At 40.5% G+C, this 18,408-nt stretch overlaps 8 protein-coding genes across 11 annotated transcripts; 5 read left to right on the top strand and 3 right to left on the bottom strand.

Moving 5' to 3' along the window:
• Positions 1 to 27: 27 nt before the first annotated feature.
• On the bottom strand, positions 28 to 3,119 carry LOC104784561 (DEAD-box ATP-dependent RNA helicase 24). The gene is made up of 5 exons (XM_087451701.1): positions 2,329 to 3,119; positions 1,011 to 2,239; positions 812 to 851; positions 258 to 630; positions 28 to 176 (listed from the first exon to the last, which is right to left on the bottom strand). The coding sequence occupies exons 1-5, from the start codon at positions 2,930 to 2,932 to the stop codon at positions 125 to 127; spliced, it is 2,298 nt and encodes a 765-aa protein (XP_087307827.1). The 5' UTR covers positions 2,933 to 3,119; the 3' UTR covers positions 28 to 124.
• A 408-nt stretch (positions 3,120 to 3,527) lies between these two features.
• Positions 3,528 to 4,646, top strand: LOC104784562 (uncharacterized). The gene has a single exon (XM_087451699.1). The coding sequence runs from the start codon at positions 3,554 to 3,556 to the stop codon at positions 4,229 to 4,231; it is 678 nt and encodes a 225-aa protein (XP_087307825.1). The 5' UTR covers positions 3,528 to 3,553; the 3' UTR covers positions 4,232 to 4,646.
• A 203-nt stretch (positions 4,647 to 4,849) lies between these two features.
• LOC104784559 (uncharacterized) lies at positions 4,850 to 8,362 on the top strand. 2 transcript variants are annotated; one of them, XM_010509595.2, is made up of 7 exons: positions 4,850 to 5,363; positions 5,672 to 6,293; positions 6,643 to 7,135; positions 7,224 to 7,324; positions 7,428 to 7,517; positions 7,627 to 7,751; positions 8,040 to 8,362. In XM_010509595.2, the coding sequence occupies exons 2-7, from the start codon at positions 5,760 to 5,762 to the stop codon at positions 8,179 to 8,181; spliced, it is 1,485 nt and encodes a 494-aa protein (XP_010507897.1). In that variant the 5' UTR covers positions 4,850 to 5,363; positions 5,672 to 5,759; the 3' UTR covers positions 8,182 to 8,362. The 2 variants fall into 2 exon arrangements, with proteins under 2 accessions (XP_010507897.1, XP_087307824.1); XM_087451698.1 differs by having other exon boundaries at positions 4,876 to 5,363; positions 5,672 to 6,479.
• Positions 8,363 to 8,684: 322 nt separating this feature from the next.
• On the top strand, positions 8,685 to 9,966 carry LOC104784557 (uncharacterized). The gene has a single exon (XM_010509594.3). The coding sequence runs from the start codon at positions 8,833 to 8,835 to the stop codon at positions 9,835 to 9,837; it is 1,005 nt and encodes a 334-aa protein (XP_010507896.2). The 5' UTR covers positions 8,685 to 8,832; the 3' UTR covers positions 9,838 to 9,966.
• Positions 9,967 to 11,575, bottom strand: LOC104784556 (uncharacterized). The gene is made up of 3 exons (XM_010509593.3): positions 10,914 to 11,575; positions 10,444 to 10,815; positions 9,967 to 10,343 (listed from the first exon to the last, which is right to left on the bottom strand). The coding sequence occupies exons 1-3, from the start codon at positions 11,362 to 11,364 to the stop codon at positions 10,153 to 10,155; spliced, it is 1,014 nt and encodes a 337-aa protein (XP_010507895.1). The 5' UTR covers positions 11,365 to 11,575; the 3' UTR covers positions 9,967 to 10,152.
• A 422-nt stretch (positions 11,576 to 11,997) lies between these two features.
• LOC104784554 (putative cytochrome c oxidase subunit 5C-1) lies at positions 11,998 to 12,971 on the top strand. 2 transcript variants are annotated; one of them, XM_087451700.1, is made up of 2 exons: positions 11,998 to 12,133; positions 12,684 to 12,971. In XM_087451700.1, exon 2 carries the CDS (start codon positions 12,712 to 12,714, stop codon positions 12,904 to 12,906), a length of 195 nt encoding a protein of 64 aa, XP_087307826.1. In that variant the 5' UTR covers positions 11,998 to 12,133; positions 12,684 to 12,711; the 3' UTR covers positions 12,907 to 12,971. The 2 variants fall into 2 exon arrangements, with proteins under 2 accessions (XP_087307826.1, XP_019101138.1); XM_019245593.2 differs by having other exon boundaries at positions 12,005 to 12,133; positions 12,689 to 12,971.
• A 141-nt stretch (positions 12,972 to 13,112) lies between these two features.
• On the bottom strand, positions 13,113 to 17,569 carry LOC104784555 (putative glutamyl endopeptidase, chloroplastic). 2 transcript variants are annotated; one of them, XM_010509592.2, is made up of 11 exons: positions 17,102 to 17,569; positions 15,919 to 16,900; positions 15,697 to 15,825; positions 15,304 to 15,603; positions 14,739 to 15,197; positions 14,542 to 14,607; positions 14,288 to 14,348; positions 14,046 to 14,195; positions 13,814 to 13,951; positions 13,423 to 13,715; positions 13,113 to 13,317 (listed from the first exon to the last, which is right to left on the bottom strand). In XM_010509592.2, coding segments are annotated over exons 1-11 (2,880 nt in total). In that variant the 5' UTR covers positions 17,403 to 17,569; the 3' UTR covers positions 13,113 to 13,316. The 2 variants fall into 2 exon arrangements, with proteins under 2 accessions (XP_010507894.2, XP_087307823.1); XM_087451697.1 differs by lacking the exon at positions 13,113 to 13,317 and having other exon boundaries at positions 13,419 to 13,715; positions 17,102 to 17,550.
• Positions 17,570 to 17,790: 221 nt separating this feature from the next.
• Positions 17,791 to 18,375, top strand: LOC104793729 (calvin cycle protein CP12-1, chloroplastic). Its single transcript, XM_010520137.3, has one exon. It carries the CDS (start codon positions 17,831 to 17,833, stop codon positions 18,203 to 18,205), a length of 375 nt encoding a protein of 124 aa, XP_010518439.2. The 5' UTR covers positions 17,791 to 17,830; the 3' UTR covers positions 18,206 to 18,375.
• The last annotated feature ends 33 nt before the right edge of the window (positions 18,376 to 18,408 follow it).

Here is an 18,408-nt window from a genome sequence, read left to right as displayed (position 1 = left end):
ATCTGAACACTTGAAAACTTACGAAAATGATAAAACAACAATATTTTAAAAACAAATTATACAACATTTCGTTACACATTTGCGTAAACCACTTCATCAAACTATCATGCAAAACGTGGCGCACTCAATTATCCCAACCAGATCTTCTCTTCCTCTCTCTAGGCCGATTCTCCGAACTGCAACAGTAAGAGAAACAGGTCAATAATATTGTTACTATGTTACAACTTGCAAAATAGTGAAACTAAAAGGATTCAAACCTCTGTGAATGTTCCTGACTGGAGTTATGTAATGAGGCGTTTTGAGTAGGTGCTACTGGGGGAGGAGGTTGACTCTGAGTTCTACCCATGTCCCCACCAATGGTACCACCTGAGACAAACCCCATTAGGGATGGTCTCTTGTTTGGATAAGCTTGGTTTTGTGGATTGGATGGCGTTGCGGCTACAAAGCTATTCTTGAATTGGGCCATTACTCCAGTTCTCACGGAATTGATCACCCCGCTTCTACTCGACGCAGCTTTAAAAGATGGTGCCCCACTTGGTTCCGAGCTAAATCCAATACCAAGACCAAAATCAACACCACGTACCCCTCTGTTTCCACCTCCTCCTCTACCACCTCGTCCTTTCTTCCCACCTACATCATAAGAGATTTCAGAGATCAAGCACAGGTTTTTGGATAGTTTCACTCACTTCACAAGAAGATCTATGCAGAGAAACATTAAACTTTTCCTTTTTTGGATTCATCTACCAGTGCAAAGTTTCTCTTAATAATACTAATAGTGCTACAATACAAAATAAAGCTACAGAACGCTTACCTCCTTTTCTCCCTTCACGCTTGGATTTGAACCGTCCATCCTATTGATTTACAAAGATAAAATTTAACTCAAAAACATATCTTAATCTAAGCAAAAACGAAACTCGAGCAGTGGAATGGAGCTAGTAGAATGAACAATTATAGAGGATACACGAAATAATATTTATAAAACGTTGTCAACAAAGGGAAACTGTTATTACCTTCATGGCGAGATCCATGAGTTCTGGAGGTACATTCTGACCAGCAGCAACCAAACTGTTTACCAAATCACCCGCAAATCTAGCTTCTCTCTGCGTAACAAGTGTATAGGCAACCCCATCCTTATCACCAGCACGGCCTGTTCTACCAATACGATGTACATGCATGTCCATATCTTTTGCAATGTCATAATTAACCACTGTCTTGAGTGACTTAATGTCTAGACCTCGGGCAGCAACATCAGTGGCAATCAGCACATGGTAGATTCCAGATTTGAACTTCTGTAAAGTTTCCATTCGCGATGCCTGATCTTTATCACCGTGAAGAGCAGCAACTTTAAAAGAATTTAGAGTAAGCTGAGCTTCAATCTCATCAACAGTGGCTTTTTTAGAAGCGAACACTAATACATCACCCTCATCAATCATTCCAGGGAGCTTCTCAATTAGCCAGGGAAGCTTTTCAGCATCAGAAGGTATTACATTGACAACTTGCGTAATATCTTCATTGGCCATCCCCACTTCACCAACTGTGACTCTAATAGGATCTGAGAGGATTTCCCTAGCTAATTTTTCAACTTTCCAAGGCATAGTGGCTGAAAATAGTAAAGTCTGGCGATCAGGACGAATCTGGCCAACGATAGACCTTACTTGTGGCTCAAAACCAAGGTCAAACATCCGATCTGCCTCATCAAGAACCAAATAAGAGGCTCTCATCATTGTCAAAGCCTTCATCTTCAGCATATCAATCAACCTTCCCGGAGTAGCAACAACAATCTCGCATCCTGCCTTGAGTTCCTTAAACTGCTCATGTTTAGACATTCCACCGTACACAGCAGAGACACGTAGACCATATGCTTTTGAAAATTTCTTAGCTTCCAAGAATATCTGATGAGCCAGTTCTCTAGTTGGAGCACAAATGACACCAATAGGACCTTCGTCTTTCCGAAGTTCGGGCTGATCCATAATATGCACAATCATGGGAAGAACAAATGCTGCGGTCTTTCCTGAACCAGTTTTGGCTATGCCAATAACATCTCGACCAGATAGCACAATGGGTAAAGCCTGGCATTGGATTGTTGTAGGCTTTTCATAAGCTTGCTTTTTGATAGCACTCATAATCTGTGAGGAAAATCCACAATCCTCAAATGTCTTAACTGGCCGATGAACATCAAAACCCGACACACGGATCCCTAACCGCTGACGGTAATCTGAAGTTTCTTGTTCACTCATTCCTGTGGATAAAGAAAACTTAAATCAAAATTTGGATCCAACACCAAGACCTATAAGAAAGCTAGTAACTTTAACGAATAGAGAGACTTACCCGATATAGATTCCGCCTCCTCGTAGAAGTCCTTATTAATGGGTTCGTAATCAATGGAGCTATGATCCAGAGCTGGAATCGGCTCAATCTTCCTTTTATCCACGACAATGGGGTTGTCATCGGAATCATACTCAATCATCCCTGCATCCACGGCCTTGGCTGCAGCATACACCTCCTCGTCAGAGTTATAACCAGCGTTAAGCGCGTCTGCGGCTAGTGTCAAGCCTAAATCCTTCTTCGCCTTGAGGAAACTCTCAATATGATCGTCATCATCATCGTCCTTGTACCTCTCCAGTTTCTCCTTTGGTTTAGGAGGTGGAGCAGCTTTCATCTCCTGGTGAATTCCTTCCATAAAAGCATCTAATGGATCGATCTCATCATCATCGCCACCGTTAGCCGCCGCAGAACCGCCTTCCTCGACGTCTTCCTCAGCTTCTTCGTTTTCTATGTAATCAATGTTATCTAGATCGGCATCTTCGGAATTGTCTCCGCCGCGAGACGACGGAGGGACGTAGAGACGTTGCGGTGCTTCAGATCGCTCGAAACTGTAGGTAGTTTGCCGATTTATGCCGAATTTTTCAATTCCAAACTTCCGATTTGACATACTTCACCTTTGAATTACTCTTCTCTCAGCTATAGCTTTGTTGAGCAAAGCTCTCTCAACTGTTGCTAAGCTTCGTTACGACGAATTTAGGGTTTCGTGTGTTTTTTTTTTTTTTTCCGGTGGTTATGTAAAATTAGAGAGGAAGGAGACGAGTAAAATAATTTCCCGGGTTTACCGACTTGTTAACGTCTATATATTTGGGCCTATAATGGGCCTTCGTTAAGCACTATTTTTGTAATATCACCTAATTAGTGTTTAGTGATCACTACTTTTTTTTTTTTGTAATAACTTGTTAACGTCTATACATTTGGGCCTATACTGGGCCTTTGTCAAACACTATTTTTGTACTATTCACCCAATTAGTAGCAGATTAGTGTTTAATGATTTTTCTTTGCAACATTTTTCTTAACAGCATTTTGTAATAACTTATCTCCTTTTAAAGGTTTTTGGTTATATTATTATGAATCTATAACAGGGTTTAAATTTGGGTTTTTGAGAGTAACCTCTCATGTAATTTAGCTTTTCCAAAAATTTGGCACCTTTAAAAACCAGTCAATTTATATATATAGTTAAACCTTTTTAAATTCCTAACCATCACCAATTAATTTTTAAAAAATAATAATGGAGCCTTACAAAGCAATAATCCTCATCGGAGTTACTGTTTTCTATTATACATTCTCCGGCGTATCCAACGTCCAAGCCATCGGTCGTTCAGTAAAAGATGATATATCCCAAGTCCCTGCTTCCTCACCTGAGGCTTCGCTTCTTGAACCGCCTGTATCATCAATCTCAGCGGTCCCAGCCTCCGCACCAGCCCCCACCTCCACGACGGAGACACCCGCACCCGGACCATCACAAGAAGACATCGACATCGACTTCGACTCGGTCACAAACATAGCAGATCTTGCTCCTAAATTCGAACACATAAACAACTTCGATTTCTCATCAATGAAGATCGACACGACGGCGAAAGATCTCTGCAAGAACACAGACTACAACAACGAATGCATCGCCGCGATTCTGCCTGATTTACAGAAACGAGACGGCGGCGAAGGAGGAGGAGGAGGAGGAAGCAGAGGATTCGAGGCGAAGGATGTGATGCGAATGGAAGCAGAGTCTCTGTTCAAAAAAGCGAACGCGACTCTCGAATACGCAAAGCGTGTGATGGAAGATAGCAAAACGCCGATGACGGTGAAGGAGGCGATGAGTGTTTGCGTCGAGAATTACGAGTCGTTCGTCTCGAGTCTTGAAGATGCGAGGATGGCGATGGACGGTGGAGATTACGGGAGATTGGATTAGGTTTTGAGCGCGGCGATCTCTGATGTGTCGACTTGCTCTGATATATTCGTGGATGTTCCTGGTGTTGATTCGCCGACGGCGTCTCTAGATGAGCTTATGAAGAAGCTCTGTAGCAACGTTTTGGCCATGTCTCAAAAGGTTCAAAACCGTTAGATTTGATCTAAACGTGATCGCCGAAATTTTGAAAGTTCAAAATTTTGCTTACGTTTGTATATATATAATATATGATTACTCGTCTTTTTAGTACTAAGAAAAAAAAAACCCTTGGCAAATTTTACCGGGTAAACCAAAATTACTGTAGGTACATTCCAAACTTTGACCAGTTAATCAGCAAGTTTCAAGTAAATAAGTAATCAACACTCAAAATTGATTGTTTTGTTTTATAATTATAGTTGCAATTATCATTGTCCCACTATGATATTATCATTTTTCCTATTGATAATAGTCACAAGTATACCATTTCATAGTTGTGTGATTTAAACGTAACTTTTTTTCACGTGAGAAGTAAATTATTTTTAAAAAACACGTGTCATTATATGACTGTGACAGAAAGGGCTAACATACACAGACGGAAGTGCGTCTCTTCTTAACATGCGCCGCACCGGCAGGTCTAAAAACAAAGCAGAAAAAAAAAAAACCAACGCAGGCAGAAGAAAAAGGAAACAAACGAGAGAGAGACAGAGTAGAAAAAAGAGAAGGGAAAACGAGTTCACTCTCTGAGTCGATTCACCGAGTCTAAAGAGGAAGCAGCAAACCAAAAAAAAAAAAAAAAAAAACCGATAAAAAAGGGATCTTTGAGATTTTTTTTTTTTTTTTTTTTTTTTTTTTGTTTGTGTGGGTTTGGGTATTTCTATTTTTTGTAAGCGAGTGTGTGTGGGTTTGGTGTTGAAATAGCAAAAAAAAATGGTGAAGGAAGAGATAATTAGTCTCTCACCTCCTCTTCCTCTTTACTACTTGTCTTCTCTTCACGCTTTCTTAATTCTTCTTATTCCCAATTCTTTCCCTAACCCTAATTCTCCCTTTCTCCAATCCTCGATTTTTTCCCCTTTTGTTGTTTCTTCTTACTTTCATCATCATCATCATCATCCTCTTCTCTACTCTCCCAATTCGTCTCTCCTGATCAATCGTCAAGGTATTATTATATTCTCTTCGTGTCTTCTCTCTTTTTTTTTTTTTTTCGTGTTGATAGATCAAAGTATTGCTTTTTTTTTTTTTTTTTGAAAGCTTGTATGGTTCCGTGTTTATTGCTATGATACTTCTTCATTGGGGCTTTTGATTCGATCGTTTTTGTGGATCCGACGAGAGATCGTGGCCTAGTAATTTTCAATTGATTACTCGGTTCTGATTGATCTGGGATTCTGATGATACATTCGTTTAATTTGAATTTCTGTTTTGCTTAATTTGTCTGATGATTCAATGTGTTCTTCTGCTTCTTCTCAGTATTGTTGGAGCTTTGGGGTTTCTCTATTGATCAGTTTATCATCTTGGAGAGCGATAAGAGTTTATATATGATTACAAATGATCTACAATGGAAGACAATGGTGGTGCTTATTGTGATGGTATGAGGAATAATAATACTGTGAGGAAGAAACGTAGCTTGACTTGTCGTCGTCGTCCTCGTCCCGATGGATCAAATCTTTTGACGACACCTTCTTCAGATCATTTCAGCAACATCTCTAGTGATGATATACCGGCTTTTGATACTAACCCTAGAAGGAAAGAGTTTAGTCTTAGCCATTGTATCTCACGTGCTGAATCTATAGCTGTTTCTGAAAGAGGTAACAATGATTCTCGCCGAAGAGAGATCATCAACAGAAACAAACGTTCGACTGAAGGTCTACTTGCTCCTGCTAGCTGGAAAAATGCAACCCGGGAAGATGAACAAGGTAAAGATGCGATCAATGGAAAGGGAACTGGTTCGGGTGAGTTTGAGGGAGAAACTAAGAGAATGAAGCTTAAGATCGGTGGTGTGAGTCGGTTGGTTCATGCTAATGGTTCTTCATCTAGAAAGTCTTCGAAACCACTGAATGATGATACTACTCGGCCTAACCATGATTTGCAGGTGAAATAAGCTTAACTTTTGGATATCTTGACATAGCTCAACTTGTTGAACTGTGTCTCTCTCTCATCCAATGAGATTTATAGTATCTTTTTCGGTTAATGCTACGCTCTTTTCGGGCCTTACGGCCCATAATCTCCTCGGGGTCGGGTTAAATTAGTCTCTTATCCGCTGCTTGATCTCAAACTAGTAAGTGTTTGATGTATATGGACAGCAATCTGAAAATGTTTTCTGAAGTAATTTTACTTTGAGTGGATTATTTGTGTCTTAATTTCCTGTGGTGGGTTTTCTTGACAGTTTAGATTATGCAAACTTTTAATATCTTTTTACATTAAATTTTATTTAATTACAGGAAAGTTCTGAAGATTGTGATTCCCCTCTAGATAAGAAGGCTGATCTTGAGGATGCTGAGATAGACGGGTCTATGACGGGGAAGAGAAAACAAGGAGAGCCAACTGGCTCGGTTCGCAAGAGCAAACGAGCACCAAAGAAACGAGTTTTTGATAGCGATGATGACAATGATGACGAGATCAGGTATTTGGAAAAGCTGAAATATAAGAGAGTTTCTGTGTGTAACGACGATACTGAGTCAGGATCAGGAAGGAGGCAATTGAAGCCATCTGGGATTACAAATGGGGAAAATTCCGGCAAGAAGAAAGCTGTGTCTGAACAGGCGTCCGAAGACATGGATTGTGCGGAGGAACTTGAAGCGGTGTCTGATGAAAAAGAGATTGATAATAATGATAATAAGAGGGAATCAAATTTGACTAGTCGTCAGCGAGCCCTTGCTTCTGGCAAATCAAGTGCGATTGATTTTTCAGATGGATTACCTCCTACATCCAGAAGTAAGATTTTAGTCTTTTTGCTACTTCCACATAAATCTTTAGCAGTACAGGGCTATAATGTATGGTGGCAACGTATGTTGACAAATAGGGAAAAAGGAGACTCTTTCAGAAATGGAGCAGCAATTGAAGAAGGCAGAAGCTGCTCAAAGGCGAAAAGTTCAGATTGAGAAGGCTGCAAGAGAGTCTGAGGTTGGTGTTTTTTTTCTTTTTCTTTTCTTTCTCTGTTGTGCTCTATGCACATTAATGAATTGGCAGATGACGAGAGTATGATCTTTTGGTTTTGTTTTCACAGGCAGAGGCCATTAAAAAAATTCTAGGTCAAGATTCGAGCAGGAAGAAGCGTGGAGACAAAATCAAGAAACGACTCGATGAGTTGGCTCAGGTAATTGGGATAATATAAGCGCATGTTTAACCACCTTTTTCGCTAAACACATTTTTTCTTAGTAAAACTGAGATGCTGAAAATAAGAGTCAACAACATGTGTTCTGCAGGAGAAGGCTGCACAAGAGGAGAGAGCCTCAACTTGCTACATCAGAACAATAATGGGTCCTAATGGAACCACTGTTTCATTTCCAATTGACAAAGTGCCTAGCCTGTTCGATCCCAAACCATCAGGGTATGCTACTCTCTTTTCTTTTCTTTTGCGCAGAGTCTGTTTGGAATCAGACCAAATTCATGATTTGATGTCCCTTAATCTCGTAGCTGATTGATGTGAAAAAACTACACATGTTAGCTACATCATCTTGTTAGTGAGCAGTATAAAATAGATGGTAGGAACTGCTTCAAATGTTATATGCGTATGAAAGATTAAGGAGTGCTCTAGATTAGAATTCGATTTACAATGTTCTTTGGGTCTGTTGCTATTATTCTAAAGGCAAGTATACTTCTTTTTTGGAATCTGCAGTTATCCTCCTCCGCGGGAAAATTGCGCAGGTCCATCATGCACCAATCCTTACAAGTATCGCGATTCGAAGACTAAACTTCCTCTATGCAGCCTCAAATGCTACAAGGTGGTTCAGCAACAACAGCAGATTGCACCGGCTTAGATATATTGATTGATATTTTTTTGATCGAAAGGAGAAGAGATTAGCTTCCTGATTATATATACTACAGAAGACAAATTGTTTAGTTTTTTTACTTTGCTTTCAGACTTCTCTGATCATTTGAACTAGATTTTGTTCATCCTTTGTGACGAGATCGTGGCCGTCCATTGGCTTTACCAAACCATCACATCATAGCCGTTCACATATACAAATCGCCAACGGCTATCTCCGTTTTAAATAGAGATAAAATACGATTTGTTTTTTTTTTTTAAAGACATCATGATACGAAATGCTCAATTATTGAAAAAAAGTGAAGGGATCATGGATTACAAGTACGTCGTCGTTTCTCCGAGCTGTTGTGTTTACGTCTGTCTCTCCATAATTTTTGTTTCTTTTTAGTTGACAATTTTTGTAGACAAAAGAAAGAAACTTATATTACTTGGAAAGAACAAAGGCAATGATTTGTCTATCACTCTTTGTATAATGTTTTAATAATCAAGTAACCTTATTATGCGTGTGTTTAATACTAATAATTCCGTCGATAATGTATTTTAATTAATATGTTGACATGAATGATTCTTTTTCATCAAACCTAACTTGAAACTATGGACATGGCACCCACTCCTTCATCTTTCCTTCAAACATAAACCTTCAATGCCCTCAAAACAAAACCAAAAAAAACATATATTTATAACACAAAAACTGCTTCATGTTTCTTTACCTTCTCGACAATTCTTTATAATCAAGATGATGAATATCGCCGGCGGTGGGAAGTGGCGGAGAGAGGCGGAGCAGCTGGTGGTTAAGCCTTTCCGGCTAGTGACAACAACTCTCCTCAGCCTTCTCCTTCCTCTCTCTTTCCTTCTCCTTAGTCGTCTCTCTTCTGCTTCTTTCCTCTTCTCCTTGATCAAATCTCAGCCGCACACAGAGTCATCTTTCTTCTATTCTCTCTTCCTTGGCGCGAATCCGGCGATCGTATACGTCGTCGTTTCATCAATAAGCGTTTACACTCTAGTTCTTGGCCTAACCACCAAGATCACAGCTGCAGACCCCAAACGTTCGATTGCTTTTTATCCACACGTCAGCATCGCGTGGGTGACACTCTTCCTTGTTCAAGTCTCCGTCGGTTTAGGACTCCAAACAACGATCTCCAACGGTTTAATCATCGGAAGCGAACGCAATTTCTTGAGCAGGCTTGTGTTTTTCTTTGGTCTTCACGAGGTGATGCTTCTGTGGTGCCGAGTGATCGTGAGACCTGTGGTGGATAACACGTTGTTAGGAGGGGAAGACGGTCAACGGAGAGAAGAGACGTTGGTGGAGAGGGTGGCTTTGGCCGTTAGCTGTGGGACGTTGTGGTGGTGGAAGCTTCGAGATGAAGTAGAGGCTTTGGTTGGTGTGGCAGAGGCTAAAAGAGCATTGTTGTTGTTATTGCCCATCGATGGTAACGTTAACGTTAGTTTTGACGTGGGAACGTTGGATTTTGTGAACTGGTGGTTATATTATATGGTTGTGACGATTGGTATGGTTAGGATCGTCAAAGGGTCTTTGTGGTTTGGGATGGTTTTGCTTTTCGAACAAGGTAGAAGAAGAAATCCACGTGCAAGTCCTACTACTTCCAATGTTGTTGTTGATGATGATGAAGGTGACAATAAAGTGTAATTAACACATTGTTTTGAAAGTTTTATTATGCAAAGTTTGTATTAAACGTACTATAGTCTATATATGCGTTTTTATAGATCTCTCTACCAAAATTGAGGATTCCAACTAATCTATATACCAAATTCATAATTTTCTTGTAGTCTTCTAATGCGTATATATATGACACCGAAACGAGTTTCAAGTTCCAAAGGCTTCAACAAATCGTTACAACGATGATGAATGATTATCTAATAGATTAAAAGAAATTGGATAATTAAAGAATCAGATTCTAGTAGAATCTTAAAGAGGTCATAACTCATAAGCAAAACAGAGCATCTAAAACACAGCTTCTACAAGTATGTGTCTCTTCTTAGAGCCAAACCCAACAATGTGGTTTAGATAAACTCTTCCTTCCTTGACAGTAGCGGACGAGACTAACCGATGAACCATACCACTGCTGAACCAACCTGTCACAGAAGCCGTCCGCCACCCGTCTGAACTCTCTACAAGTTTCGAAGACGGGCTACCTGAAAATGAAAACACACACACACACAAAAATACTTGAATAAGTAATGTCTCTATGGTAGACTTTAATTAAAAACGTTTATAGTAGTAAAAAGATGGGACCTGCAACAACAATCTTGGAAGGAGACAAGAGCTCAAGACCATCTCCAAACCTCAAAGAGCCACCAGAAACGTCAATGACAGTGACTCGACTACTAATATCAGCATCATTACTAACATCGATTTTGAACAAAGAACCGGAGAAAGTGTGGATGACGATAAGGAAGCCGTCAGGGTGATAAACAATGCCGTTAAGAGAGACAAAGTTGTTGAAGTACCAAGAGGAGGCAGGTGGAACGAAGAGATGGCTTCTAATGATGGACACAAGCTTACCATCGAGATCAAGTTTCCATATTTTACCTCCTTTTGCATCAGTGACGTAAGCATTGCCTTGTGCATCAACAGCTACATCGTCTGCGTATGATATCTCTTTACCTACATTACATTACATTGCTCCAATTTTAGGAAACAAATTGAATCTAATCTAATCTATTAATCGGACGGTTAAGAATCGTCTGCGTATGATTACTTACTGTGCTGGCTGCTAAGGACAGTGAGGAAGAGACGGCGCCACGTGGACAAATCGTAGGCAACTAAAGCGCTGAAACGGTTTCCGAGCAAATCGGCGACAGCGAGGAGGAGACGGTTTCTGTGGCGGTCGATAATGAAACCGTTGGAAGAGTTGCCGGAGAGGTCAAGGTCTTTGACCAAAGTGAGTTCCTCGAGAACGTCTTCGGAATCAGAATTAGAAGGAACGACGAGCTCTCCGATACCGCCGCCTCCGTCCATGTAGGAAACGAGGAACCTACGACCAACGTCGTCCCATTTGGCGCACTCGCGGAGGAAGCCGGAGCTGTGGTAAGAGATGACGTGCGTCGAAGGAACGGCTCGCTCTAAGGAAACGAGGTAAGCTATGGGGACGGCGGAGATGAAGAGGAAGAAGAAAGCGACGGAGCGCTTGCCGCAGCAGCACGACGGCGACATGTTTTTTGAAAAGAGAGAGAAATAAATTGGGTGGGGCGAGGACCACCTTAGCCTTATTATGGGAAAAAGTGTGTTATTTTTTTTTTTTTGATTAAAGTGTTGTTGTTGTTGTTTCCTACTTAATGCTGTACTCTTTTTTTGTTGCAAGTTTGGTTGAAGCTTATAAATTCCACACCAATTGGGTTAAGAATCAAGATCGATCATTTCATATGGTTTGGTAGGTGCCATTCACTTCACACTCTTCTTAACTTCCGGAAAATATTACACACCGACACACTTATAGACTGTAGTATTATTATCATAATTCCGTTTTTTTTACTCTTTTAAATTTTATGCCTGTCTATATACTATAATTTTTGAAATGAATACATGTAAAATATTAGAATTCCTGGAGTAGTAGTAGATTCGTAACTTATATTGTATTAAAAAAAAAAAAAAAAGAATTGTGTTGCTTTCTTTTATCGGCATTTAGGTGTTTTGAACCTTTGAATATGATTAATGATGATGATGCAAAGATAACAACAAGTTGGGAAATGGAGAACGAAACTCTTATTTTAAAAAAGAAAATAAAAACTTAATGGGCCGTGATCAGATGTTAGCCCAATTAATAGGCTGGATCAGGATCCATCAAACTGAATTTATAAATTTTCTATCAATCATCAGTGTGGTGATTTCCTCCTCTCAGCACCTGAGAATCCTCCGCTTCTTCTTCCTTCATTCGTTGGTTACGGTCGTCGTTCCTCTACCTCCCCACCCACACTCCGACTTGGTAAATCCTTAAAATTAATTAATCTCTCTCCCTCTGTTACTTTTTTTTTCTTTTCTTCTATTATTCGTCTTCTCATTGAATAATGATGAGTGATTTTCTGATTTCAAATTGATTCCTCTTCTTTATTGTGGCGATCTAAGTGATCGGAATCCAGATTCCCTTCTTTTTTTTTTTTGTAAAGTTTATCATATTTAGTAGTTCCTGGGAATATATTTGATCGGTTAGGCTGGAGGAGATTGCTAATTTTTGTCATTGACATTGAATCCAAGCTTTTCATCTCTCCCGATCAAACAAATCACCAACTGCCCCTTTTGACAGTTGGTTTAATATGTATGGACATCTCAATATATATGCAGCTCATATCTAATGCATAGTTTTATTATATGTCCATTGAGAAAATAAACGGTTTTGACTAAACAAGGAACCAAATTGTTAGTCTTATATGAATTGCTAGTTAAATTACATTTCTAACTTTTGTTTAGTGAAAGTTACATTACTGCTGATTCATGCATGTTTTGATCTTTGCTGTTATGCTGTAACGTTTTGGTAGGTTAGAGAGAAAGAAAGAAAGAAGAGACATGGCAGGACACAAAGTTGCGCATGCTACATTGAAGGGTCCTAGTGTTGTCAAGGAGTTAATTATCGGTATGGCACTCGGTTTAGCTGCTGGTGGTCTCTGGAAGATGCACCATTGGAACGAACAGAGGAAAACCAGAGCTTTCTATGACTTGCTTGAGAGAGGTGAGATCAGTGTCATTGCTGCCCAAGAGTAGTAGTAATACAGCCGCGCTCCTTAACTGGTTCCTGAATATTTTGATTTCTGTTTTTTGGATTATTTTTGTTTGGATTTCTTAAGAAATAAATCTGAGAAAAATATTTGTCAGTTATATAAACAAATTCAAATTTGCTGTTGATTCAGACGTAATCTCTTCTCTTGTTTTGTTTTGCTGTTTGAGATTATTACAAAAGGTGCATAATATTGTTGAAACTTATTTGATGGAAGTATTGCACTTGACAGAGTGTATACATGTATCAAAAACTTCTTTTTTCATATTATTATTATGAATGACAATGTTCTCTGAAAAAAATAGTTTGTGTTGCTTCTGCGGTTTTCTTTGGTATTTTCTGCTTCTGCAAGTGCATCCGAATGCTGTATGTAGCCAAATAAAGCACCTTCTGGAACTCTGTAAAAAGCATAACCAACAATTCCAAAAACCTGAATCAGCTAAATCGAATGTGAGAAAATCTTGCAGTTTTGTTTTTCTTTCGGGAATGGTGAGACAGTTTACCAGAGAAGTGATCTCCTGAGCTTGTAGTGATCTTCGTGCTCACCAAACTCGGGATTACCACCACCTGTGCCTGCCGCTACTTTGTCTGCAGAATCCGAGCCTTCTTTCGACTGGTCGGGACTTGTATCTGCATCTGATGTGTTTGGAACGCAGTATTTTTGAAGCCAACGGTCGGTTTCCCAGAGTACGTGCATAATGCTTTCCCGTGCTGAGTACCCGTGGCTCTCGTGAGGAAGAACAACAAGACGGCAAAGAGCGCCATGACCTTTTAGTGCATTGAAGAATCGGTCTGACTGTTATACAATGTATGAGAAAGGAAACTAGTTAGAGAGAGAAAATTGGTGTGGGTTAGAATCTAATATTTTCGGGTGATTTCTATTCAACTCATAACCTGCATTGTTAGAGTTCCTGGGTTATTGTCTTCTTCACCATGAATGAGCAAGATTGGCTTCTTGATTTTATTAGCAGACATGAATGGGCTCATCTCTACATAGACATTAGTAGCTTCCCACAGAGTTCGGTCCTCGTTCTGAAAATTTACAGGCATAGTTAAAGGTTAACCAAAGATAAGTCAATAACTATCCCAATGCAGACAATGAGACGAAGACAATTGGCCATGTCACCTGGAAACCAAAGGGCGTGAGTGTTCTGTTGTAAGCGCCAGATCGAGCTATTCCGCAGGAGAAAAGATGAGGAGCATGAGCAAGAAGATTTGCAGTCATAAACGCTCCATAGGAGTGTCCCCCAACAGCAATTTTGCTTGGATGAGCTACCTTGAAAAAAGAAGGACAAAACAGTAAGTTTCAAAACTGTTGTGGTTTTATACAGTAACGAGAAGATGGAATTAAGATCAAGCAATGCTTACTCCACGCCTGACGACTTCCTCTACAGCAGCCTCGGCACTTGCAACCAATTGCTCTACGTAGCTGAGAATGTTGTTTGGTAGTTCACATTAGAAACTGTCAATCTCAAGCACATCTCACATCTAAAACTTGAGTGGTTTGATGTCACTGGCTCCCATTTAATTAGTTTTTATGCTTTCAGCAAACCTTAACCATGAAAATGACATAGGTTGCCATGTTTTAAAAACCAGTGTATTTAAAGAAGATATCACGGTACCTGTCATTAGCCTCTTCCTCACCTTCACCAATTATAGGTATGGTAGGTCCAGATAATATAGCAAACCTGCACGATGCAGAAGAATCCAGATGGTATTAGCTAACACAACAAGCTCGATGAAATAGACTCCAGGACAATGAAGCAGCAAGAAACAGTATCAATGCTAACCAAGCATAGAATTGGAAAATGCAAAATACCTTCTAGCAAGCCAAAGAAGGGCCGACGTTGAACCAATGCCTGCAAATTCATTTGGAGAGCCACGGACTTGACTAGCAGCATCTTTGCTCTTGAATTCACCAGGATAAGACCAAAACAGACAAGGAAGAGGACCGTCTTTTGATGGATCATAGCCTGGTGGTAGATATAGTGTTGCAGTAAGTTGAACTCCGTCTTTTCGTTGGTACCTGATCATCTCTTTCTGTAATGAAGCCAACTGCGGATACGGATGAGGAAAGTTGGTAATCTGTTGCACTTTCCTATCAGGCCAAAGTTGGAGAGAATATTGGGTGTTTTCAGTTTTAGACTCCTTTGATGTCAGGACTTTCAGCTCCTCCATTCTTAAGTCCCCTTCTTTCTGGTCAGACATCAAGGCAACAACTGTCTCGAAATACTTTTCCTTGTCACTCTCCCAGATTCGTTCTTTGTTGCCTGTATTTCTAGATAAATATTGTACAGAACATTCCCAGTTTGTTACGGCATGAAGGCAATAAAAACACGAGAAAAAGCGCAAGAAAAAAGAAGTCATTGTCTGGTTGGGCTTACATGTCAAACAAGTCAAGGAAGGGTACATTCCCTTGTGGTGTAGCCCCACTTCCGTTCAATAAGACATAAGTGCCTTCATCATTTTCCTTCTTTATCTTTGCTATTACATATGTTCCAGCAGCAGTTCTCCTCAGCATGGTTGAGCCAGGGTCTGAGTACACATCTTCCGATGATCTATCAAACAAGATGCGTGGACTGACATCGCTAGATCCAGGAGAGATAACCCATGTCCTTGTCCGTCGTGTTTTATACCATGATTCATAAACCAGAGCTAATGTATCATCACACCAAGAAATTCCTCTGTAGAATTGAAATCGGATAAATGTTAGGACATAGAAGGCTTTGATGAAGTTAGTCAGTTTATTGATAAGATGACATTAATAGTCAGCTTACCCATAACGAAGATCGAGCTTGTGTAACACTTCTGGTTCTTCTCCTGCCAGTGGTTCCGCAGACTGCATATAAACTATATCACGCGGTGAAACTTCCACTTTGGCATCACCTCCATCTTGTGTTTCTGCCCTACATATCTCAAAGAGTTGTAAATTAGTCGATTTCAGATCCCACTTTGAAACGTGTACTACATGTGAATCGCTTTGAATCTCAAATATTTACCAGTAGAGGGTTGAAGGCTTGTCTGCTCGCCAGTTTATTGAACGCATTCCTTTACGCACACTATTGGAGGCAATGGGGATATCTTCAGCTAGGGGCAAGTCACATAGCTGTCTTACAAATCTACCATCAGATGTCCAGACTTCCACCTTCTTTGGAAATCTACCACAAGGTACAATGAAGGAATATGGCCTATGAAGTGATGATACTAACAAGTACTTATGGTCTGTGGAAGGGTCCAACGATGTATACACTGCAGGTTCCCCTACTTCGTTCACTGTACCATCCAGAGAAGCCAATACCAGTTGTGATGTGGCATAGTAGTCGAATAAATCAGCGTCATACTCATCCTTGAGCAAATCTTGGAATGTTCTAACTTGGACAACATTCTTCTTCTCGTTTGACAGAGTTTTGGGACCAGATGGGACCAAAGGTTTCTTTGGTGGGTCACCACGAGATGAAGGGATTGTGCTCACCAGCAAAGTGGAATTATCAATCCAAACAAAACTCTCAAAAATCGCATTGAGATGAATATCTTGCGACTTAAACAATGGTCTAGCAACTCCAGTATCAATATCAGCTACCCATACAACTGGCTTACTACTGTTTCCGTTCTCATCGACCCGGATGCTGAAAGCGAGATGCTTACCGTCATTAGACCATGTGACAAAGTTAATCTTACCGCCATCTGGAATGCCAGTGATCTCTTTCTCTGGACTCAACGTACCATCAGGCAATAACTGATGGATTCCTAAACCAGTGTAGAATGACATCCTGCTTCTGGTGTTGCAGTATCCATCGATTCGAACACCTGCAAGCTTCTCCTCTGGTCTAGCTAGATCTGCCAGCGGGGGCAATGCTCTCCGTTTGAGAAACAATATCTTATCCCTTTGTGGTGAAAATGATAATGCAGGGACTGGTGGGGCATCTACAATATCTCTGATCTCAGGCGGAGGAAGACGATACCCTGTGCCTAAAGCCAATTCTACATACAGTAGTTCAAACACAAGCAAACAAACAAAAAAAGCAATCAAACGCGATTTCTCTGGAGATTTGATTTCGATTTCAGTGACGAGCAACAACACTAACTATACACACAAAAGTATTCAAATCCAAGTTACAATTCCAAAATCCTACAAAATCGAGTCCTAGGTAGTAGAATCGGCTTAAAAAAGGATTCAGTTACCATCATCTTCAGTTGCAGTAGCAGAGGCTGAAACGGAGCCATTAGAGCTGCTACCACCGTCTTCAGCACAGACAGATGCGAGACAACGAAGCCTAGTAGAAGCAGAACGTGAAGACATGGAAATGGTGAACGGGTTTCCGGAGATTCGATGAGCTCTTAGGCAACGGCGAGCACGCAGAGTCGAGAATCCGGAAAGCTTGGAAGGTAGAAGGAGAGAAGCAGACGGCGACGGAGACGGCGGAGATAAATGGCAGAGAGGAGAAAGAGAGAAACGATGACAAGCTTTGTGAAAGCGCATCATTATTAATTATTTTTTTTAAAATACTTTTTTACTTTTTCTTTAAAGTGCGATGATAATAATATTCCCTTATTCGACGGTTCACTCAACAATACGAAGAACGACCGTCCTCTTCTCTTATCAACGACGACTTGTTTTATTTATCAACCATGAAAATATCGGCTGTTTATGTGGGCCTTAGCGATGGCCCAACTAGCGCTTCTTTTCTACTATATGGCCCATTATAAGTCAGCCGTCCAGGGGGTGGAATACTTTTTGCGCATTAAAGACACGTGGCAAAAGATGAATGGTTCTTAGAAGATAAGAGGATTTGTGATCACAGAGTTTTGTTAAGTAACGTGAACCGATAGATAGAGAGAGTATTTGTATATTTATCTTCATTCGTCTCTTTACATTGAAAAAAAAATCTCTCCTCCATAGTCCATCCAACGATGACAACCATAGGTGCATCTGGTCTAAGCGTGGCGACTCCACGAGTGGTAGTTCTACCGGCGGTTCGTGTATCAGCTCCGGTCCGGTTGAATTACCCGTGGAAGTTGGGTTCGATGAACAGGATGGTTGTGGTAAAGGCGACATCGGAAGGAGGGATATCGGACAAGGTGGAGAAGAGTATACAAGAAGCCAAGGAGACATGCGCTGATGATCCGGTGAGCGGAGAGTGTGTGGCGGCGTGGGACGAGGTGGAGGAGCTGAGTGCGGCGGCGAGTCATGCTAGGGACAAGAAGAAAGCTGGTGGCTCCGATCCTTTGGAAGAGTACTGCAATGACAATCCTGAGACTGATGAGTGCCGTACTTATGATAATTAATAATGTTTAGGTATGGTCAGATCTCGATGTTTTTGTTGATGTTGTTGTTGTTGTTGTTGTCCCTTGTTGTGTTTTGGTTTGGTTTGGTTTGATGATTGTAATGTGATAATGAAATATCAGAATATGGATAGTACAATTACAATACATATACCAGGAGTATATTTCTCTTACGTTTTTTTTTGTTTCAAGTGTTTTGTTTGGTT

The sequence above is a fragment of the Camelina sativa genome, chromosome 5, assembly GCF_030686135.1.
Source record: "Camelina sativa cultivar CO46 ecotype springtype chromosome 5, ASM3068613v1".
Classification (NCBI taxonomy): Eukaryota; Viridiplantae; Streptophyta; class Magnoliopsida; order Brassicales; family Brassicaceae; genus Camelina; species Camelina sativa.
This window is presented reverse-complemented; position numbering and strand designations above follow the sequence as displayed.